The sequence below is a fragment of the Neofelis nebulosa genome, chromosome 11 (assembly GCF_028018385.1).
Source record: "Neofelis nebulosa isolate mNeoNeb1 chromosome 11, mNeoNeb1.pri, whole genome shotgun sequence".
Lineage (NCBI taxonomy): Eukaryota > Metazoa > Chordata > Mammalia > Carnivora > Felidae > Neofelis > Neofelis nebulosa.
Window position 1 is genome coordinate 93,210,785 of NC_080792.1, and position 22,786 is coordinate 93,233,570.

General features: G+C 50.1%; 1 protein-coding gene across 1 annotated transcript in view; it reads right to left on the minus strand.

The window, feature by feature from the left end:
- TMEM132D (transmembrane protein 132D) overlaps positions 1–22,786 on the minus strand; it is a 559,986-nt gene that overhangs the window by 413,866 nt on the left and 123,334 nt on the right. The window contains 1 exon segment of the mRNA XM_058691494.1: positions 354–1,245. Coding sequence (XP_058547477.1) covers positions 354–1,245 — 892 coding nt within the window.

Below are 22,786 nucleotides of genomic sequence, written 5' to 3' on the forward strand. Positions count from 1 at the left end.
GCCGACTCGTTTCACCTGCGAGCACCGGGCTCCCGATGCTCCAAGGGCCCCAAGGGACCTCGCTAGTATTCCTACAACTTCTGAGGAGACCCCACCCTCAGGCAAAGGCGCCCATCAGCGTCCCGCGGGCTGCTCTGGGAGGGCCCGGACCATCCTGGAATGAAAATGTCTTCACCACCAAATTGCCTACCGGGAGAGGACAGCCCGTTCTATTTTCCCGGAAAAGGGGGTTCATAAAACTTGGGAGGCAGTAACTCAGCGCTCGGGGTCAAAGAGTGGGTCTCTGGAGGCACCGTGTGGCCTCAGAGGCACATGGACAGGTGCGCACGGACAGGTGCCGCCGGGGAACTCACCTCAGCGTGAAGCGATCGGCACTGCAGTTTCGGGACACGGCCACAGGGAAGGTGAGCACTTCGCCCTGCCTCGCCGTGCGGGCCGAGTACCGGATGGCCACGTTGCTGTCCAGACGCAGCTCCCTCAGGGCGGGCCTGCTGCCCGTCTGGTAGAGGAAGACGCTCCCGATCCTCTGCAGGCGGGGCACGGCCTCCTCCGGCCCGTCCCTCCCCGGCCGGATGGAGTTGCCCTTCCTGGCGTCCCCGCCGCCGGCACAGTCCCCGCGCCCGTCCCCCGGCTGCACGGCATAGTAGAGCTCCACGGGGCTCCCCTCGGGCGGCCCCGGCGCCTTCTTCCTCCCGGCCAGCACGGTGGGGGGCCCGAACCAGCCGGCCAGCAGCTCCAGCTCGGCCACGCACAGCCCCAGGGCCCCCTGCAGCCGGCAGCCGGCCCGCACCTCCCGGGTCTCCCGGAAGGCGAACACCCGCAGGCAGGGCAGTCTCTCGCCCGGGCTCCGCGCCGCCCAGTCCCGGCCCAGCAGATGGAAAAGCACCTGCACCTTGGGGCGGCTCAGGTACACCTTGTCCCGCACGATGTGCGCCCTCAGCTTCCAGTTGAGGCCGAACTTGCTGGTGAAGCCGAAGGGGCTGGAGGGCAGCATTAAGTCCTGGGGCACCACCTGCTCGATGGAGAAGGGCCCGTAGCTGGCGTTCAGCACGGGCAGCCGCTTGGATTTGTAAATCAGGAAGGATTCCACGCGGGACTGCAGGCTGGAGTTTCTCATGATGTCCTGGTTGGCCTCCTTCAGGAAGAAGGACACGTCGGTGTTCTTGATGTGGTAGGTCACGGGCAGGTAGGTGGGCAGCAGGGAGAACCTCTGGATACTCTCCAGGACCCCACGGCACTCGGTCACTGCGGGAGGGAATCGGGGCAGAGGCGTTAGAAACCCGGGGTGGCATCTCCGCGTCCCTTTGGTACAGATCACCCCCTTTGTCCCAACCTCCCAACTCTTTACCCAAACCTTCTAAATCATCCACTCACTTGGTGCGAAGTATGTCGCTCTTATTTTTTTAGTATTTTTAAAGTTTATTTACTTACTTGTTTTGAGAGAGAGAGAGAGCGAGCAGGGGAGGAACAGAGAGAGAGGGAGACACGGAATCCCAAGCGGGCTCCACACTGTCAGCTCGAAGCCCGATGAGGAGCTCGAACTCATGAACCTGTGAGATCGTGACCTGAGCTGAAACCAAGAGCCGGACGCTTAAGTGGCTGAGCCGCCCAGGCGCCCCATTAAGTATGCTGTTTTTAAAATGGGGTTGTGCCTAAAACTTACTCTTTTTGCTCAAAGGAGAGGGCATCCGGCATCGGGAAAGTCTTAAGAGTGTGCAAGCACCAGAAAGAGGAGGCTGTTCTCGTTAGCTCTGTCGGACAGACGGACGCTAGGTGGAGAACTCACTTCCTCAGCGCGGGGACTGAGGCTGCGTCCACCTCCCACCTATGACAGACGTAAGGACACGCCGGCCACTGGGAAATGACAAGGGACTCGGGGCAAAGGGAAACCAAAACGGGCCATGACAATCATGCGGACGTCACGCGCACCCCACGGGGTTATGCTGAGAAATGAAAAGCCCGGAAGGATCTGCTGGGAGCAGCACTCCACAGTCACAGGAGAGGACCTGACCGCGGCACGGCAGACCCGCGTGTCCCGAGGCAACCGGCCCCTCGCATCACAGCCGCACCCCCCCCAAAAGCCATCTTGATACTAGTCCATAAAAGGTATTCTTTTCTTCCCTCGCTGAACATAGTCCTCCGTCAGGGAGCAGGGGCAAAAACCCAAGCTGTTTTTACAGTACGCCTTATTTTCTGTAAGAAAAACACAGACGCAGAAACTGCACAATGCAAGAACCAATTTAACGGCTTTTAGAAATGGACATTATTGGCCTTGGGAACACTGACTTTCCAGGCAAAGTTCCACAAGTCACACAAAGCCCTTCTCATTAGGAGCCATGTAATTATCTCTGGTTATTCGGCGATAAAAGCTACTCGAGCCCTGACACTCATTGTGCCAACCTGCTTCAAAGGCCCACGTGAACACCTGTTCTGGCACACGACACCTCCCCGAGTCTGGACCCCTCTCAGCAACTGTCTGCGAGCAGAAGACAAAGCAAAGGACTCAGAGGAAGGGGTCCTGCGCTCGGCTCGGCCGTACATGTTTGCGAGGTGACAGGCGCTGAACCTCTCGGCCCCTCGGGGGCCGGTCTGCAGGGTAAGGGCCCCGATCAGGGCACCGAAGAACCGTCCAACCACAGCACTGCCAGGAGCTAAGCTACACTCACTCCACTTCTGGACGCGAAGCCAGTTCGCAACGGACGTTCGTCCCGAGGGTAGCGACAGTCGCGAGAGAAGAACTCTCTCAGTCCCACGGCTTTGTCAACCCCAGGCCAGGCGGAGTCCCAACCAAGCAACAGGGTTTGTGTGGTGCTGACCCAGTGGAAGCGGCCGAAAAGTGAGCAGCTGTGACTGACCGGAACAGCGACGTCATACGGTTCAACCTAATAAGGAGGACTTTCTGTTCCCCAAAATCAGAATATCAGAGGTAGAGCCAGACTCTTTCATTCCTTAACAGGATTCAATTTTTTAAACTTTCTGGACATCACTCGGGAGTCATGTTTCCTATCCTCCTGTATTTTCCCACGTGAGTTTTAGTGAAAACAGAGAACACGGAGTGGATCTGCCGCTAATGTTCTGGACTGAACGGTTTGTCCCCTCACCGGCGCCCCGTCCCCACCCTCTGCTGCACTCCCGCCACGCTCAAAGTCACTTCTCTGGAATGCTTCCCCGGACTGCATGATTCTGGGCCACGAGCCCCATCCACGTCCCACATGCCCCCACGCAGGGTGGGAGGGTGCCCAGAAAATTTAGGGTATCCAATAAATATTTGATGAATGTGTGAGTGGCTGGGCCGACAAATGAATTATGCTGTTAATATTACAAAGAGTGGATTATACGTTTACAGCGGGATTTTAGCTGCCGTCTTCTGTCCGTCATCTCTTTATAAGTGGAATCCTTGATCCCATTACGGGCTCCATGAAACATTAGCGATGTGGGGCCAAGGAAGACACAAGCTTCTCCAGGCAATGAGATCTCTGAAGGACCTACATCAATGACACAGTGTCTCCTGATTCTTTTTTTTTTAATGTTTCTATTTTTATTTTTGAGACAGAGAGAGACAGAGCATGAGCAGGGGAGGGGCAGAGAGAGGGGGAGACACAGAATCTGAAGCAGGCTCCAGGCTCCGAGCTGTCAGCACAGAGCCCGACGCAGGGCTCGAACTCACGGACCGTGAGATCATGACCTGAGCCAAAGTGGGAGGCTTAACCGACTGAGCCACCCAGGTGTCGGTCTCCTGATTCTTAAAAAGACACCTGGGCACTCGACAGAACAACTGCCTTGAGCCGCCCACACCAGCTTCTCATTCCTTCCAGAAACTGCCAAAACCAAACCACCAAGTTACAGAAAGTTAAACATCCATGGTAGACACCAAAACTGTGTGCACTTTCCTGTTGAACCCCTGACCCCCACTCCTTGAGGACACCAAACTTAATTGTGCAACTAATTACACATTCCAAGGGCAATGACTACGGGTCCTCCGATTTTATTTGGGAAAGCAATAGGGGAGGTCACAGCAAACATTGTTGAGAGGGAAGTAATTTCTAAGCTTTCTTCCGCAGGTGGCTTACTTGTCTTTTTGCCTGGTATCTGACCCGCATGTTTATTGCTTAAAAGCACTCCGAGTTGACCTAAAGCTGGTGTTATTTCTTTGTCCTTTCTTTCTTTCTTTCTTTCTTTCTTTCTTTCTTTCTTTTTCTCTTTCTGTCTTTTTCTTCCTTCCTTCCTTTCTTTTTCTTTCTTTTTAACCAAACTGCAAAACTCATGCCAATTCTGTTCCACAGTGCACAAAACGGACTAAGAAGTAAAACTCATTACCCTTGAATCCCCACAGGGGTGGCTACTATAACCTAAGAATACCAATTCTCCATCAACATGAGCAAGGTGTCAGATAACCAAGAAGCCATGCCCGGTAAAGCTCAATTAATAACCCATTAAGAAAAAAATTACATTTGGTTTTGAAGCCATGGCTTTAAACAGTAATTTGAAGGAAAGCGACATGTTCCCATCTTAAAGCAGTTCAGGGTGGCATCAGAGAGACTTTATATGAATTCTAGCATTTTTGAAAAGATAATTTTTCCCTAAATAATAACTTTTAAGAAAGATGGGGAAGATGGCAATTTGAGCACAGACTTTCATACTTTCCTCTGCGCGGGCCAGAAAGCAGTCACGGAGGGCATACGGTAACAAGCAGAAGGGTCATTACCTGCACTGACCATGAGGTTCAGTCTGCACGCCAGGAACCACGGGAGGTCCCGAGAGGTCACAGGGGTTCTAACCCCACCAGCCAAAATACAGGAAGCCAGGATCAATTTCCAATAAACAGAGACATTTCAGGGCCATGCTTATAAAAGGAAGTAAATCAATGTGTTGTTTATTTGAAATTCAAATGTAACAGAATTCCGTATCTTTATTTGCTAAATCTGGAACCCTAAGCAGAGCAGGCAGCCGGGTAGAAACTATCAGATATTTCTCTTTTTTTTTTTAATGTTTATTTATTTTTGAGATAGAAAGAGAGATAGAGAGTGAGTGGGGGAGGGACAGAGAGTGACAGAGAGAGGGAGACGCAGAATCCGAAGCAGGCTCCAGGTTCTGAGCTGTCAGCACAGAGCCCGACGCGGGGCTCGAACCCATGAACCGCGAGATCATGACCTGAGCCAAAGTCGGACGCTCAACCGACTAAGCCACCCAGGCGCCCCTAAACTGCTTGCTATTTCTAGGAGCAAAAGTCCTGAACCCCATGGATCCTGTGCACTCGGTGAGCTCACGATGCTGGCAGTGAACTTTTGCAATTAGCTGAGTTGAAAGACCCAAGAGGAAGCCTGGCCTCTCGCATAGAAAGCCCCACAGAGTCAGGGTGTCCTGCTAACAGGGAACAGAACGTGAGACATAGGCTCCCACTGCTCCTGGGATGCACCCAGGCCAACCCTAAACTGGTCCAGAGCACAGCAGCTGGGCATGTCCACAAACCCAGTGCACCCTTGCACTGCTCAAGCTTCAGGGCCCCCCACACAGGGTAATGAAGGATCAGCACCACCCCCCCCAGGTGAATTTCTGTCATGAACACTATTAGAAGAAAGAAAACTAGGGACAGAAGAATGCACTCCATTGTGTGAAGGGAAACTTCCCTACAAGAGACTTCCCTCCTACAGAGACAGTGAAACAGAAAAAGCAAAGAAACAAAAAGCAGAGAGGAATGGAATCCACATGCAAAAACAGCAAAGCAAAAGAAACCAATTTAAAAAGGCATTCGAGAGGCCAAGGAAGGACACAGCTTTGAAGAATACTCATCAGAGGGTAGGGACGTGCATGTCACCCAGGACAACTTTTAAGCTCCGCACAATTAAGACCGTCTCGGCCCTTTGCCATTTCTAATGCGATAAAGACTAAGGGGTAAGAATCTGGCAGTATTAAAAGTGAAGGGTTTCAAATGGTTTCAGAGGCAATAAAACAGATTTGAGAAAGCAGAAAATTGAATCTATCATATGAGAAGGGGAACTTTGGAAGCCTTCCCTAAAGGTAAATGGTAAAAGACAAAGAAATTGAAGCGGCCAGGGACAGACTGCCAACAAGTGAGTCACACATCAGTTGTACAGGGCAGAGAGTGGGGCTTTTGGGGAAGATACCAGAAAAAGCCAAAAGCAGCATCGTAGAAAGACAACCGAGAAAAGAAAATGTTCCTGATTAAAAACAAAAAGAAACCTATTTCTCCTAATTTCAAGGAAGCAGAGATCTGATTCCACACACCTCCTACCTGCCCCCCCACACCCCCCATCCAGGGACTCCAGGCCCTGGGCGCCAGTCCCCCACGGTGGCAGCACGTAGACCATGGAAACAGACAGACCTTACGGATCAGGGGTCACCCTCCCCGTCTCCTCCCAGAGCCAGCTGTTAAACGTTCCCTGTCTGACGACTGGGGTTTCGCTCCCCACAAGCCACTGGGCTCTTACGGCTTTGCTGTTGTCCTTCCTGTTTGTTGTTACCCCTCAAAAGGTTTCCACGGCTAGGCAGTGACTCCCACGTCAGATCTGTACCCTGCAGCTCACCGTTCACAACGTCCTGGTATTTATAATGGTTGTAATGGCCGGTTATAATGGCCTCTCCCCCAAAGCAAATCTCTAGCTGGAAAGATGCCATCTGTCCCAGCCTAGAGCACTGCCATCTGGGGCCTCTGCTTCTAGGCAAGTCAGCCCACTCATTCGCCCCGCTCCCACGGGGTCTCCAACACGTACGCAGTCCTTGATGCTGTTTTTCTCCTCGGGTATGTAGCAAACCCCCTCCAAGTGACTTAGGTAATAATTATGCTTCTTTACTTCCAGACGCTGTCCTGTATGCTCTAGAGGGGTGGGTGACCCCGCGATGCTCAGCAACCCCACGTGGCAGGTGCTTTGTATCACCCTTACTTGGCAGTGAGGAAACAGATGCTGAGAAGCTGAGTGGCCTGAAGTCATGCAGGTGGTTAAGTGGCAGACACGATCCACACCCCAGAGTCTGGCTCCTTTACCACCACACAATGTAACCCTCCAGGAGCGAGTCAAGGACTCAGCCCTGTTTTGTTCGTCTTTCCATGCGAATCCATGCCTTTCCTAGAATGTGGCATGAGTGTCAATGGCACCACGATTGACGATTCCCAGTGGTGCACAGAAAAGCACATTTTTAAAATCGCAATGAGCCAGGCATCTCTCTTAACAAATACGGGAAACAATGTAATTCCTACATCACGCCCAAGAATCATGGATAACACTGCTTAGGTTGACACTATGGGAGTGTCTGTCTACACCGGCAGCATGGATTACAAGCAAAGGGCTTAAAGAACCTACTGCTGCTCGAAAGTTATGAAAACAACGCATGTGGGACCGACCCCCGGAGCAAGCGCAGAGCTGGGCAGTTTGGGGGCTTTATTACCTATTCATGAGAATGTTAGCTCCAGAAAAACACGAGTGGTTCTTCAGGATCTCTGTCAATAAAAGGACACTTTTAGAGACACTTGCGGAGAACTGCACCCCTCCCCGCCACCGCCCCGTTTCCCTGCAGCACTGGGAATAAGGAAGAATGTCCCAAGATGGAGATGAACACATTTCCTTTCCATGCACGGTTCTTAATTAGATTCCAAAACCCAAATTTGTTGTTTCAGATATTTCAGAGGCGAATCTGTCTCCATTTCCCAAGCACGTTTTCATGCCTTGAATGAGTCAGGCAATGGGCATTTTACTGCCGCTTCTCCAAGGAGCAGCCAGTGGCACAGGCAGCACCCCCCACCCCCGTGTAGATCTAAGTGTGAGAAGCGTCCCACTTGAAGAATCATTTGTCATGAAAAACGTGTTTGGAGGCTGTGAAGTTATCTTCAAAGCAAGACACGCTTCTGCTTCTGTGGTCACAGTGCCCTTCACAGTACGGACAGACGCTCTCCAAGGTGCTGAGGAGACCAGCTTAAACAGGAGGAATGAGGTCTCCATCCCCAGGAGACCATGTCCTGGTGAGAGGGGCACATTTAAAACACAAGCGATGAATCCCTGCCACATGACCCAATGTAGCAGCAAGTGCCGTGTCGGAAACAAAGCAGGGCTGGAGGGTGGAGGGTGGCACGGCCAGTCACGTAAGACTTCCGCCTACGACAGGGAGAGGCAGTGAGGAGTTCTGTAGCCCTGTATGTATCACTCACATTCAGTCCTTGTCAGTCTTGACATTTCACGAGCTAAATGCAAAAGCCTGGAAATGGAACAGAAACTCCAACGGTCTCAATCGGTAACTCTCAACTGAGGACTACGGAGGGAACTGGTCATTGTAGAAAGTCATTTTGTGCATTGCTGAATATTTATCAGCAACCCCGGCCTCAACCCACCAGATGCCAGTAGAACCCCCTTGCTCAGCTGTGACAGCCATTCATACCTCCAGACATTGCCAAATAACCCCTCCGGGTACAGTTGCCAGATAAACACAGGCACTTATTTAAATGTGAACTTCAGAATAACAATGAATGCTTTTCTTAGTGTAAGCGTGTCCCAAATATTGCATAGGACATTCATTGTTTATCCCAAAATCAAATTTAACTGGAAGTTCTGCATTTTTATTTGCTCTATCCGGCAACCCTCATTAGGAAGCAAAACCACTCCTGAGAACCACTACTCCAGGTTTACAATGTAAACACTGTATGTACGCACACCATGTATGTATGGATGTACGTATGCATGCATACCAGTAACAGATTTACGGGCCAAAAGGACACAATCAAATGCTCTGACCATGCAGATTAGCGAACGCACAATGGCAACTGACCTTCCAGACAGACTATCAAAGATGAGATTAAAGAAACCAGGATCTGTTATTACCAGATTCTGAAAATAGAGCTAAAACTCTATTTTTGTCTCTACGAACACGACTAGAAAAGTCACGTTCCATATAGCGTATTTTTCCTCTCAGACTCGGCAAACAGTTTTTAACTCACAATGAACAATGCTGTCCAGAGTTCAGCCACAGCTACACTGGTAAACAGGGCTTGGTGTAGAAGCATGTCTAGGGCCATATTGCCTAAAGACGACTGACGTATCTAAGAGAAGGTTGGCCTCATTCATCGTATGCTTTGCCATCTATTCCTAGACTTGAAAAAATAAGGAAATGCACGGGACAGTCTACATTTTAAGAATGTTCAGTGCAGTGTCAGACTTAAAAAAATGGCAACAAACTAAGTATCAAGTGAAAGTGTATATAACCACTCCAAACCCGTTAAAACAGCCGAAACACAAAGTAATGACAACAGCAAGTGCTGGTGAAGATGTGGAGGAAAGGACCTCTCATTCATTGTTAGTGGGAATGCAAAATGATGCAGCCAATTTCAAAATCAGCTTAGCAATTTCTTACAAAACTAAGCCTACCTTTACCATCCAATCCAACAGCCACGCCCCTTGATAATTACTCAAAGGAGCTAAAAATTGATGTCTACCACAAAACCTGCCCACGAATGGTTGAAGCAGCTTTATTCCTAATTGCCACAACATGGAAGCAACCAAGATATCCCTCAGGAGGTGAACGGATAAATAACTTGTGGTACATCCAGATGATGGAGTAGAATTCACCGCTGAAAAGAAATGAGCTGTCAAGCTCTGAAGACATAAAGGGACTTTATATGATTATGGCTAAGTAAAAGATGTCAATCTGGAGGAGTCACATTCCGTCTGATTCCATCTACATTACGTTCTAAAAAGGCCAGAACTATGAAGCCAGTAAAAGGATCAGTGGTTGCCAGAGAAGTCTGGGGGATATTTGAACAGGTGGAGCACAGAGCGTTTTTAGGGCAGTAAACGTATCCCGTATGTTGCTATCAAAGTGCACACATGTCATTATACATTTGTCAACCTTATTCTTGCTAACCATCAATATTATTTGGATTTAGCATCATGTGTACATTTTCTGATGCTCGTCGTCTTTTACTAGTGATCCTCTTACTTCAAATGAATAACACCTCTAGGCATAGTTTATCTTAGGCTTTGTTGATGTAAATCAATTCCTTCACCTAAGTTATTTAAGAATATTTTCGCCACATATAGAACGCTATCTAGATTGGCAATTACTTTCATTCAGCAAGCGTCAGTCCATCGTCTTCTTACATCCATAATTTATGTACATAAGTCTGCCGTAAGGCTCATATTCCTCTTTAGAAGATAATCTCTCTTCTTGTGGCTGCTGTTAAGGTGTCCTCTTTGTCATTTGTTTTCAGAAAAATTCCTAAGATTTGTGTAGGGGTGTGTGTGTGTGTGTGTGTGTGTGCGTGTGTGCGTGTGTGTGCACATGCACGTGCGTGTGCATGCATGCACTATTGGGATTTCATGTTCCTTCTTGAATCATCAGCTTAAAATCTTTCACTAGTTTTGAAAAATTCTCAGCTGTAATTTCTTCTTCAAAGTCTTTATACCTTTTTATCTCCCTTCTCTCTCAGACTCCAATTATACCTCAGTTAGAACTTCACACAATGTCACATATGCTTATTACCATGTTTCTTCTTACTTTCTCATTTTTTATATTTGTGTATTTTCCAGGGGTCTATTTTTCAGTCCCGATTCTCACTCCAGCTCTGATTAATCTGCATTATAACACATGTATGGAATTTTTAATCACATTAATTATACTTTTTCAGTCTAAAATTCCCATTGTACTTTATTTGGTAGATTCTAGTTTTCTGCTAAAATATCCTATCTTGCCATTTGTTTACTTAAGCATATGGATCTCATTTATTTAAAATTATATATCTAGTAACTCACCTCTAACATGTGTATTACCTCTGTGCATATTTCTATAATCTATTTCATTCTTTTCATCTTGTCTTCTGGTTTACCTAGAATGTCTCTGTTGAGTGCTAGGCATATGAATAAAGGGTTATCCAGAACACCCAGATGGAGTTACATTTGTCCCAGACGATTTAATTTGCTTCTGGAAAACAAGTAGAAGAGGGTCATATCACCTTCATCCAGTAGGAGTTGATCTGATTTGAAGCTGGATTATAGTTTTTGTGAGGACTAGTTATTTCCAGTATTTTTCTTACCCACAAGGTAAAGCCTTCAAAAAATCTCTCTGAAAGCCTAGGGACTTTACCCCTATTTCTTGGCATAAAGATCAACTACTTTTGTTTGCCCAGCTCCACGACATTGTGGAAACTTCATTCAGCTTCCAGCCCCTTAGCTACTACTTTCTTCTCAGCTTTTAAGTTTCTTTGTCTTGTACCAACTAAGCAGAAGCAAATGTCCTGAGGGGAAACATCTCAGGATGTTGGATTTGCCACAATGTGCCTCCCTTTCCCCCGGCTTCTTTACTCCTTAATATCCCGTCTGCCTCCAAAGCTCACTAATGCCTTAAAGCATTTCTTTTTTCACAGTATTATTCAGCTTTTCTACTCAGCAGGAAGTCTGGTCTACCAGCCTGAAGCAAATATCACACAAGTTATTATTGCTTGAATAAAATGAGGATATGTAGGGGCGCCTGGGTGGCGCAGTCGGTTAAGCGTCCGACTTCAGCCAGGTCACGATCTCGCGGTCCGTGAGTTCGAGCCCCGCGTCAGGCTCTGGGCTGATGGCTCGGAGCCTGGAGCCTGTTTCTGATTCTGTGTCTCCCTCTCTCTCTGCCCCTCCCCCGTTCATGCTCTGTCTCTCTCTGTCCCAAAAATAAATAAAAAACGTTGAAAAAAAAAAAATAAAATAAAATAAAATAAAATGAGGATATGTAGTTTATAATGCAAAAATGCATATCATATTTTATAGTCTCTAAGATCCCATTAATTTTTAAATAAGCCATTATTTTATGTACCACTAAGAGATTAAAGGATGACACTAAGCTTTTCATTTTTCTATCGTATACTTACTGAAAATTTATTTAAAACTATTTACACATAGCGGCAATGAATTATGAGCAGGTATGACCTGGACGGCAGGTAATACTAGCAGGACAGCAATGTGAATCATGTGACAACTGATTTCAGGACACTAGTTAATTTAAGATGTCATGAATTTTAGAGATCTATATATTAAAAGAAAGACTCGGTAACAATAAAATACAGTATATCCCCATGAAGGGCAGGAGAACAGAAAGCACACCAAACAGGAATGAGTTGTATGTACCTGATGAGACTTAGTGCTAATTTTCTCCTTAAGGTTTTTCCCCTACATTTTCCCATTACCTCTAAAGATCGTTTGCTAATTTTCACGTGAATAGCATATTATCCACTATGTGACATGCCCAAAGTATAACGTTTCATTGGTACTTATAAAACCTCTCTGGCTACAGCGTTCCCATCTTGGAAAATGCGACTTCATTAGTCCAATATCCTTGACAAAAACTTGGGAGTCCTAGCTTACACTTTTCTTCCTCTCGTATTGCGTAGTGAATCCCTAAGCTGTCGGCTCTGCCTTGAAACATATCTGGAATCTGAACTCTTCTGTCCATCCCCATCTGTCAGGGCCTCTCCATCAGTCAGGGTCCCTGCAGAAAACATTCACCCTGCTACAATCGGTAGGTGAGGATGTTTTACGACAGGTTATTTAAAGCTGTGGCGGAGAGAAAGATGCATCCCGAACTAGCAGCAGCCGGAGCTAAAGCAACACAAATTCCAGGCTGGGAAAGGCGCGCGGAAGAGCGGGTGCCGGATGGCGGTGGCCACAGCTGAAGGAGGGCTTCCCAGCAGCGCGGCGGTCCTCAGTGGGGAAACACGGCCTCTGCCAACCCACGCCTTCTTCCTCGGCCTTTGATCCCTGTCCTTATCTTCCCTCGGCCAAACTCACACGGGAGCCGGAGAGCAAGGAAGCCCGTAGACACAGTTCGTAACTGTGAGCATTTCAGGGTAGAGTAGGGAGGAAGGAGCAGAGCGTGAATCCACATGGATAAATGCACAGTGTAGCTACTCTGCACCGAGCAACCTCCAACTCTCACTTGGGTTATTGTAGCAGCCTCCTTACTGGTCAGTGTGCTTCCATTCATGCCCTCGCATAGGACGGTCTACACTCTACAGTCTATTTATATTGTATAGGACAGTCTACACTCTATAGTCTACTCATATTGTACAGTATATTAAATATTACCCGGCATATTATATAGCACATGGTACATTGCACATCATGTAGTAAATAATATACTATATGGCACATGTGGTAAAATAAAGCAGCCAGAGTTACTCTGTGAAAATACAAAGCAGTCTTTCCTCTGCACAAAACCTTCCAATGCTTTACTCAGAGAAAATTCTGAAGTCCGTATGAAATCCCAAAGACGCTACAGGGTCTAGCCTGTTACCCTCTGACCTTGCCCATGGCCACCCTCCCCTGCTCCTCAGACACATCAACCCTGCATCTGTCTCAGGACCCTTGCACTTGCCCTGCCCTGCCCTGGCATCCCAGCATTCCTACATCAAGCCTTCCTCCCTCTCTTCCTCATGATTCTGTCTCCAGGGGCAACTCCCCGGGAGGCCTTCGCTGCCCTCCGTATAAAGTCGCAAACCCCTCTCCTTGGCTCCCCTCGTCTCCCGCCTTGTTCCACATCTGCCTTTCTCCTTCTCACACATCACACTGGAACATATTACATAACTTTCTCATCTGATGTGTACAGAATCTATCTTATTCGAGCACCTTTCATGCAGAACATCCCCAGTAAGTACTAACTGAATGAACACATTCTTCTCTGTGTACTGGCCTTATGTCATTTATTATATATTTATATTATATTCATATTTGCATCATAAATTATATAATATGTAATAAGTTGTACATACCTTTATGATCATTTATATGTCTGTTGGCCCAATACTCTGACAGCTATGTGAAGGCCAGGACTTTGACCATTCTGTTGGCTCACTGTTGTGTCTCTGTTAGAATATGAAGGTGCATCTACATTGACTCATATGTAGATCATGCGTTCACATACATAAAGTGAGTGAAAACATGAAGCTAACAGTTAAATGCCGGTATGATCCTTCGGATCAGTGTCGTAAGGTTGAGTTTCAAATGAGGCAAATCTAGGACTTTATAAGATTCTGAGCATCAGAGTTTAAAGCACCTAACAGCATCTGAGATCCCATCCAGCTCAGCCTGAGATGCCTTTTACTTAGTGCATGCCCTTGGTCCCGTGACAGGAACAAGAAGTTATTCTGTAAAATCAGTTTCCATGTCTGTTTATCACAATAGGACCCCAGTTTTAACAAGGACCCCCTGCCAGGGGGGAAAAACAACACATTCCCAACTGGCGGGAGTAGCCACGCCCCTAAGCTCTAGCCCCTCCCAGTCCAGTGGAACTTTCCAGGATCGTGAAAACTTATTTATCCGTCCGTTCAATGCAGTGGCCACAAACCACTTGAACGGCTGAAATACAGTTAGTGCTACAGGGAAAATGACTTTCTGAATTGCACTGAGTTCCAGGGACTTGAAGTCAACAGCCTCATGTGGCGACACTGGGCCGCTGGCCGAGGGGGTTTGCAGTTTGCAAGAAGTGATAAACGGAGCGGTGCTGCCCCGCTCCTTCCCTGCCTTCCCTCCTCCTGTGGCTGAAGATGGAGAGTGGGCACACCGACCTTGAAAAGGGGACACAGGCTGTGGACAGAAGGACTCTGGGTCCCGGCCGACCGAGCGTGCCGCTGCGTGAGCCTGAACTTTTACGTGACAGAGAAGCAATTCTCAGCCATTTTCAACTCCTCCGTTTTGCAACTCCCGCTACTCACAGCGGAGCCAATCCCTGGCTTTACGACAGAGTCATCTTTCCCGAGCTCTGTGCTCCAGCAACGCGCCCTCCGCGGACGGTCCCCACGCAGGCGGCATCAAATCCCCTGGGAACTGGTTGGACGGACGTGCGGATTCTCAGGTCCCACGGCTGACGCTTGACTCAGACACTCTGGGGCTGGGGCTCAGCGGTCTTAGCCAAAACAATCCCCGAGGGATCACAGGCTACCGTCTGAGAACAGCTATTCTAGCGAATTTCAATAGAACGGTTCTCGCGTGAACAGCCATGTGCAGACGTGCATTCACGACCGCGTACGTACGTACAAATCCATTCGCGGAAGAATTTTGTGCGTGCGTGGTTGTTCGAGTGTAGATCGCTCTCGTTCCAGAATTTGTTTTTGTTTTTGTTTTTTCTCCTGTTTAAGAAAAAATTCAGGGGTGCCTGGGGGGCCCAGTCGGCTCAGGTCAGGATCTCGCGGTTCCTGGGTTCGAGCCCCGCGTCGGGCTCTGTGCTGACAGCTCGCAGCCTGGAGCCTGCTTCGGATTCTACGTCTCCCTCTCTCTGTTTCTCCCCCACTTATGATCTGTCTCTCTCTCTCTCTCTCTCTCTCTTTCTGCCCCTCCCCCACTCATGCTCTGTCTCTCTCTCTCTCTCTCTCTCAGAAATAAACATTAAAAAAAATTTTTTTTAAAGAAAAACTGCAAAATTCCTTCAAATAATGGGAGTGGACCAGCTCTGTGCTTTTAGGGGCACACCCAATTTTTAAAAACGTAACCAGCCAGGTACAGCAGGCAAGCCGCACACAGGTCTGGCCCCAACCTCACCCGGTGTGTTTCAGTGTCTGTGCCCACATTCCGTAACTACACGGAGGGTCTCGGTTGGGAACCGTGGCAGAACGGGAGGCGTGCGAGTTCCCCCTTAATGTCTGACACTGCGAAGTAGCAAACTCTGAGCGCAGCGTTTCCCCAACTCTGGCCCACATCGGGAGGCCTGGTCCTCCCGGCCTCTGATCCACTGGGTCTGGGGTAGGCCCCAAGGCCCTGCCTTCTACCCGGTCGTGCAGGTACGGCTGGTCCAGGAGCCACACGCTGAGAACCGGTTACTTCCTGCATCCCTGTGCCTGGAAACTGCCCCCAACACTGCTAAGAAAGAGAACGTGAACGGACAAAGCATATACCTCATGACGCACATGAGGTGACTGTAAAATCCTGCAGGAGGAGGCCGTGGCCTCTCTCCGACTGCCACAGCCCCCCTGCCCATCTGCATCCGTTCATACTGCCCTGCACGCTCTCTGCCAGAGTCCTGCCTCAGGGCCTTTGCACTGGCCTCTTCTTCCGCCTGAAATGCTCTCCCCCCGGGCCTTTTGCATGGCTAACCGTCCTAATTCGGGTCTTGACCTAAGAGGCACCTCGAGCTGGCCTGAGGTCGCCCTACCTGGTCACTCCCTCAGGCTCTGTGTCCTTGCTTCCTATCTTTCATTGCCTTTCCCATCTGCTTTCCTGGCTTAATCTGCAGACCCCTCCTTCTTTGGCAAATCACCGCAGGTGGAGATCGGAGCGGGCTTGCTCAGGGCCATGGGTGTGCAGGCCCAGAAGGATGCCAGGCGCGGAGGGACACTAAGTAAACGAGGGGGGGGGAGCATGAAGGGACGCAGGGCAAACAGGCAGAGCCCATCTCCCACAGCTAGGTCCACGGCTCATCACCCCACACCTGCACTCCAGAAGGCCACGGGGGCTGAGTCTTCCGGAACGCCGCACAGATGGAAGGCCGGCGAGAAGACACGGTGAGGGTTCGGAGCCCTGACGGCACCTTTAACCTCTCACCCACACTCCTCCCCAAGGCCGGGGGCCACCCGGGATGCGGTGCAAGGACTCCAGTAAGTAGTTTCATATAAAGACCAGTACAGGGGCGCCTGGGTGGCGCAGTCGGTTAAGCGTCCGACTTCGACCAGGTCACGATCTCGCGGTCCGTGAGTTCGAGCCCCGCGTCAGGCTCTGGGCTGATGGCTCGGAGCCTGGAGCCTGTTTCCGATTCTGTGTCTCCCTCTTTCTCTGCCCCTCCCCGTTCATGCTCTGTCTCTCTCTGTCCCAAAAATAAATAAAAAACGTTGAAAAAAAAAAAAATTTAAAAAAAATAAAAATAAAAAAAAAAATAAATAAAGACCAGTACAGTGTCAGAGCTCGTAATTTTTTTTTTTTAATTTTTTTTTTTAATGTTTTTTTATTTATTTTTGGGACAGACAGAGACAGAGCATGAACGGGGGAGGGGCAGAGAGAGAGGGAGACACAGAATTGGAAACAGGCTCCAGGTTCCGAGCCATCAGCCCAGAGCCTGACACGGGGCTCGAACTCACGGACCGCGAGATCGTGACCTGGCTGAAGTCGGACGCTTAACCGACTGCGCCACCCAGGCGCCCCAAGAGCTCGTAATTTTTTAAGGACTGTTGACATTCATGTTTGATTAGTGCTGGGATTGAACAGCATTTTAAAAATCTCACAAACAGCTCTCCTTGTTCCCCACTTCCTGAGGGCAAAGTCCTTTTGGGTGATTTAATCAAAACGTCATTTCCTGAAGGAAGATAAAAGAGAGGGAAAGAAAAGGTGAGGAGAGGGAGGAGAGGGAAGGAGGAGGGGGAGGAGGAGGGGGAGGTGGGAGAGGAGAGGGAGAGAGAAGGGAGGAGGAAGGAAGGGGAGGAAGGGGAGGAGGGGGAAGGATGAGAGGAGGAGGGGGAGGAGGGAAGGGAGGAGGGAGGGGAGAGGGGGAGAGAAGGGAGGAGGAAGGAAGGTGAGGAAGGGGAGGAGGGGGAAGGATGAGAGGAGGAGGGGGAGGAGGGAAGGGAGGAGGGAGTGGAGAGGGGGAGAGAAGGGAGGAGGAAGGAAGGGGAGGAAGGGGAGGAGGGGGAAGGATGAGAGGAGGAGGGGGAGGAGGGAAGGGAGGAGGGAGGGGAGAGGGGGAGAGAAGGGAGGAGGAAGGAAGGGGAGGAAGGGGAGGAGGGGGAAGGATGAGAGGAGGAGGGGGAGGAGGGAGGGGAGGGGGGAGAGGAGAGGCACCACATCCCAAGTGTTCCAAGTGTCGCCTGTTGGTCTGTTTTTGTAAAACTGCCGGAAAATCCATACCTGTGCAACTTAAGCAGTGTCAGTAATTTCTCTTACTCCAAAATCCGAGGGATCCAGAGGTGTCAAGAGTCAGGACCCAGGTTTACAGCATCTTTTTCCCCCAAAACTAATGGCTTATGTTCAGGCTGGCCCAGTCACATGCCCGTGGCTCCCAGGAGCTCCTGGCCTCTCTCCCCCCACGGTCAAGTCCAGCAGGGTCCGTAGCTGCTTTTCCTTAGTAACTCGAGTCCGAAGCCTGGCGCTCACTAGGCCACACTGGGTCACGTGCTCGTGACAACACGGATCACAGCGGCCAGGGAGAGGGAACACACAGACTGGCCGGGCACGGGCCACACCCGCACCCTGACACCGGCATGGCTCTGGGCCCAGCGGGGTGTCTGGGCGGAGGCGGGAGGCAAGGGGAGAAGGTTCCCCGGAGGAGCTCACAAAGCACCATGAAGCCTCACGCGCCATGTTGCTACGACCGTGTTACCTCCGGTTACGTACAGTAAACCCCGAGGGGCCGGGTTTGCCCCTTACTTTCTTCTTTCTGACAAGGCTTCACATGTTTGCATCTTGCTGTCTCTGGAAGTCGGTTGACTCTGCAGGTGTTTCGTGGAAGGGTGAGGAACACAGACCAGGAAAGTGACATTTACTGTGTTCTCGCCATTTAGTACGCTATCCTACGCTCATCATGGTGCCAGGTGAGCATTTTATTATCCGCACTTAGTAGGCAAGGGAATACGACCCAGAAAATTTTCGATGCTTGAGACAGAACGTGTCCAAGCCCCGCCCGACTCCAGAATGTGAGCTCCTCGCCTCTGCACGGCCTGCCTTCCCAGCGCCGCGGAAACGGATTTATCATAAAAGTACTAACCCGGATAGCACAAGAGGTGATTCCCCTTCTGTGCATCTCCGAGGACAAAGGGGGGGTCAGAGGAGCTGCCACGCCCCCAACACACTCCAAGTCAGAACTGACTTTCCTCTTAATCTACGTCCTTTCGGTAAAACAAGCAGTAAGCGGCCAATAAGTAACTCTCTTTTGCCACCATAATAAAGGCAAAATAGAAGCTGAAATTCAGGCAGGGAAGGGGGTGGGTGAGAAAACAGGTGCTGGGCCAGGCCGCCTGGTCCGTTCCCCACTGCAGCCCGAGCCAACTCTCCCTCCTGCCAGCCGTGAGACCAGGAAACCGGTCAGTCGCCATTCTTGTCCCCCCACAAACACACACACACACACACACACGCAAAGTTTCAAGTCGGCCATTAAAGACTCGTGATTGAGAATACAACGAATGATCTGATAGGACTAAATCGTGGAAAGGTCCTCTGCACGGATTAGGTCCACATTCGAGGTGCAGATACACCATTATTTAAACACATGGTTGTAATAAATGCATTGCATACACAAAGGCTGTCTTCCCCCCACTCTCAGGCTAATGACAGCAACATTGAAGTGGAAAGAAAGGTTGAACTGCCCACCCAGGGCCGACCTGTCCACTGACCCATCCAAGCACAACACGCCCCCGTCGGGGGAGTGATTTGCACCGAATTCAACAGGTAACAAAAGCAGGTGGGAGGCCCTCACAGTCTCTTTCTCTCAGTGCCCAGAAATAATCCACGTCTCTGGGTCAAAACCAACAAGTGAATCAGGGCTCTGCCCCCAGAGGGGAGGGGTGGCCCCCTGCTAGTGGGTCCCTGGAGCTGCCTATGGAGTCTAACCGCAGGTGAACAGCTTGTCAGGCCTGACCTCCCCTCGGCTGCCCCCACTGACCTTCACCAGCTGGGACGCTTCAAGGACAGGTGACCGCGGGAGTCGGGAGCTAGATGGACAGAGCACAGACCCACGTGCACCCTGCGCAAACTCTGGCCCCGGGGCAGAGTCCCATAGTAAGAGGGCTGCAGACACCCTCGGGAGGGTCCTCTGCCCGCCCACTCCTCACACAGAAGGCACAAAGCTTGCTTCACCAGCTTGGGTCACGGGAAATGTAACTTTCTCACTTGGCCATAGTCACAGCCTCATTCTGCGCACCAGCCTGATCGATCCCCCTCCCCCATATCAATGAGCCGCTTTTCCGATGATCCCTTCTTCCCAGCAAGAAACGAGGGGGGCCCTGAAGAGCAGGCCATGGCAGAAACACACCCGGCTGGCGGTCAGAAGGCCTCCCGGCCCGGCAGAGGGTGTCACCGGCTGGAGGTTGTGGGCTGGGGCGAGCCCAGATGCCATGTGCTTGTCAGGGTCCCGCCCAGCTGGTGCCACAGCCTGACAGGTCCCACATCGGTCTGTTCTCTACACAAGGGTTTCCCAAATCTTCCTTGACCACGGGAACACCAGACCGTGAGAAGGTTAAGAATCCTGAATACTAAATCAGAGACTGAAGAAACACCCGGCCTTCATTTGCGCGTCTGGATGCCCTAGGCCCAGCACAGACTCCTGAATAGGCCACATTTAAGCAGAGACCCCTGGGAAGCTAGGACGTGGTGGCAACGCAACACGGTCAGGGATGCTGCCCAGGTTGGGGGTACAGCAAGAGCAAAGGCCCTGGGGCAGACGCACAGCCATGGGCCAGACCAGGCAAGGTCTCTTGTGCCACAGTGCACTTTGGACTTTATCCTATGTGTGATTAGGAGCCCTTGGGGTTTTGGAGGAGGCTAAAGTGTGTCCAAAAGGCTGAACGGGGAGCTTGTGAGGAGGCTGACGCAGGTCAGAGGTGAAGGGAGTCAGCGGACGCGGCGATCTCGGGGCGGAGGTCTGGGGACCCCTCCGCAGCTGAGCACACGTGCCCAAGGAGCCACGTCCCAGCTCTGAGCCCAACTGACAGGAGCCGGACTCTGTCCAAGGTGGACTGAGCTACATCAGCCTTGTCCTGCCTTTTCAGAGAAATGCGAACGCCCACCTCACCCAGTGCTGATGTATTCCTGTGGCTGTGGCCCGAACGCCAGAACTTTCTGTTAGAAACTCCCAGGTGAGTCCAAAGTGCAGCGTGGACCAGCAGCCCCTGACGAGGTGACCTCTGAGGACTGTCTTTAGATCTCCTGTATGATGATGTGACCGTCCCCATTTTAGCGACAAGACAAAACAGAACAAAGGCGCAGGTCGGGGGCGCAGGGCGATGACAGGGGGCAGCTGGGATCACGTGGGTCCCTCTGTGGACCCCCCCACCCCCCCCACCCCCCCCCACCAGCTTCCACCAGCTTCTGTTCCCAAGATCTGGTTACTCGGCATGAGATCCTCTTTTCCCAAGTGACTTACGATCAAATTAACAATTTAAACGGGGAATGTTAAGTGTGGGTGGATTAGCAGGGTCTCACTGGAACAAAATTTGAAACGGCAACCTTAAACGCTTTACATATGCTGGGGGCTGATGGAAAAGAAGCGAAACTCACAGAGCAAGGGCAGGTGGCTAAGCCCCGGCTACCCATACCATCCTTCCCAGTCGGGACATCCCCGATCACACTCTTCCCCGATCACAGGCTGCACCCAGCATGGCAACATCTGTTTCTCCACCAGGCTCATTACACTGGTTCTGTGTGTCTATCTCTTGTGCAAGCGTGTTAACAGGTGGAGGTCCAGGGCGGGGAGTGGGGAGAGGGGTCTCCAGAGAGCCTCCCACTTCAGTCCATCATAAAAGAAAAATAAAGACACAGAATGGGGGGGGGGGGGGGGGGGGAAGACAGTATGACAAGAAGCCAGAGAAAAACCCATCAGTACAGAGGGTTCTCGAAAACGAGCACAGAAATAAACTGTTTTCTTTAAAGCAGTATCAAAGGCTGAAATTCACATCTTCCAATATTTCTTAATTTGACAACAAATTTTGTCTCTGAGTGAGCACGGCACATTTTTACTCTGTGATGTGAGTGATTGCAATTAATGTGCAATCCGCTCAGGTTTGCCTGGAAATTCTTAACCTTCAGGCAATCAGCCCCTTTCTCTCGAGGGAACCCCGGCCGGCCGGCATCCGCAGTGTGGAGATGAAAACGACCTGGGAAATCTGGACCCATCGGAGCCTGAAAGGCTTGGTCTTCGTTTAGAATGTCAGAGGGCTGAAAAGCAATGGCCCATTTAACTTCTGGAGTAAATTCTGTTTTCCTGCGCTCAGGTGCTGGCCACGTGAAAGGGAAAAGGGCTGATTTCAAATCCTTTTAAGAATTATTTTCTAATTATTAAATTCTAAGATCGCCTTCCCATGGCAAAGGGACATCTATAGTTATAACGAGGGAGAGAGGGGTCACTGGGCCTTCACGATGCCAAGAAGAAACCGTCAGTCCCCAAACACGGTCTCAGGAGGAAGCCAGGTAGATGGCCACAGAATGTCACCCCACTCTTCTTTCAGTCGTTTCTTTTTTGAAAACCCTCCCCTTTGGTGCGTGATGGGCATTGAGGAGGGCACTTGTCGGGATGAGCACTGGGTGTTGTATGGAAACCAACCTGACAATAAATTTTATACTAAAAAAATATAATATAATAAAATAAAATAAAACCCTCCCCACGGCCCACAGCAGATGCAAAACTGAAGCCCCAGGAACCAGATCTGGCTCCAAAGACTGTTGGGTTTGATTCTTCATGGTGTTATTTTAAATTCATAATTTGCTTTTAATGCCAATATTTGTAAAACAGAAGATTTCACGTAAAAATCCTGACTTTGAGTTTTTCTTTAAAACGTTGCAAGAGGTGACAAGTCTGTGAATCCACTTGTTACAGTAACAAGCAAGAAAGGTGCCCATTAGGTGGGGCAGGAACTTACGAGGTTGCTACAGTCCCCACCCAGCCCTTCTGCCTCATTTGTAATCGTGCTCACCTCCTACAGCCACTTGGTTTTTTGTTGTTTTTCTTTAAAAATTTTTTAACATGTATTTATTATTGAGAGACAGAGCATGAACAGGGGAGGGGCAGAGAGAGAGGGAGACACAGAATCAGAAGCAGGCACTGGGCTCCGAGCTGTCAGCACAGAGCCCAATGCGGGGCTTGAACTCACCGACCATGAGGTCGTGACCTGAGCCGAAGTCGG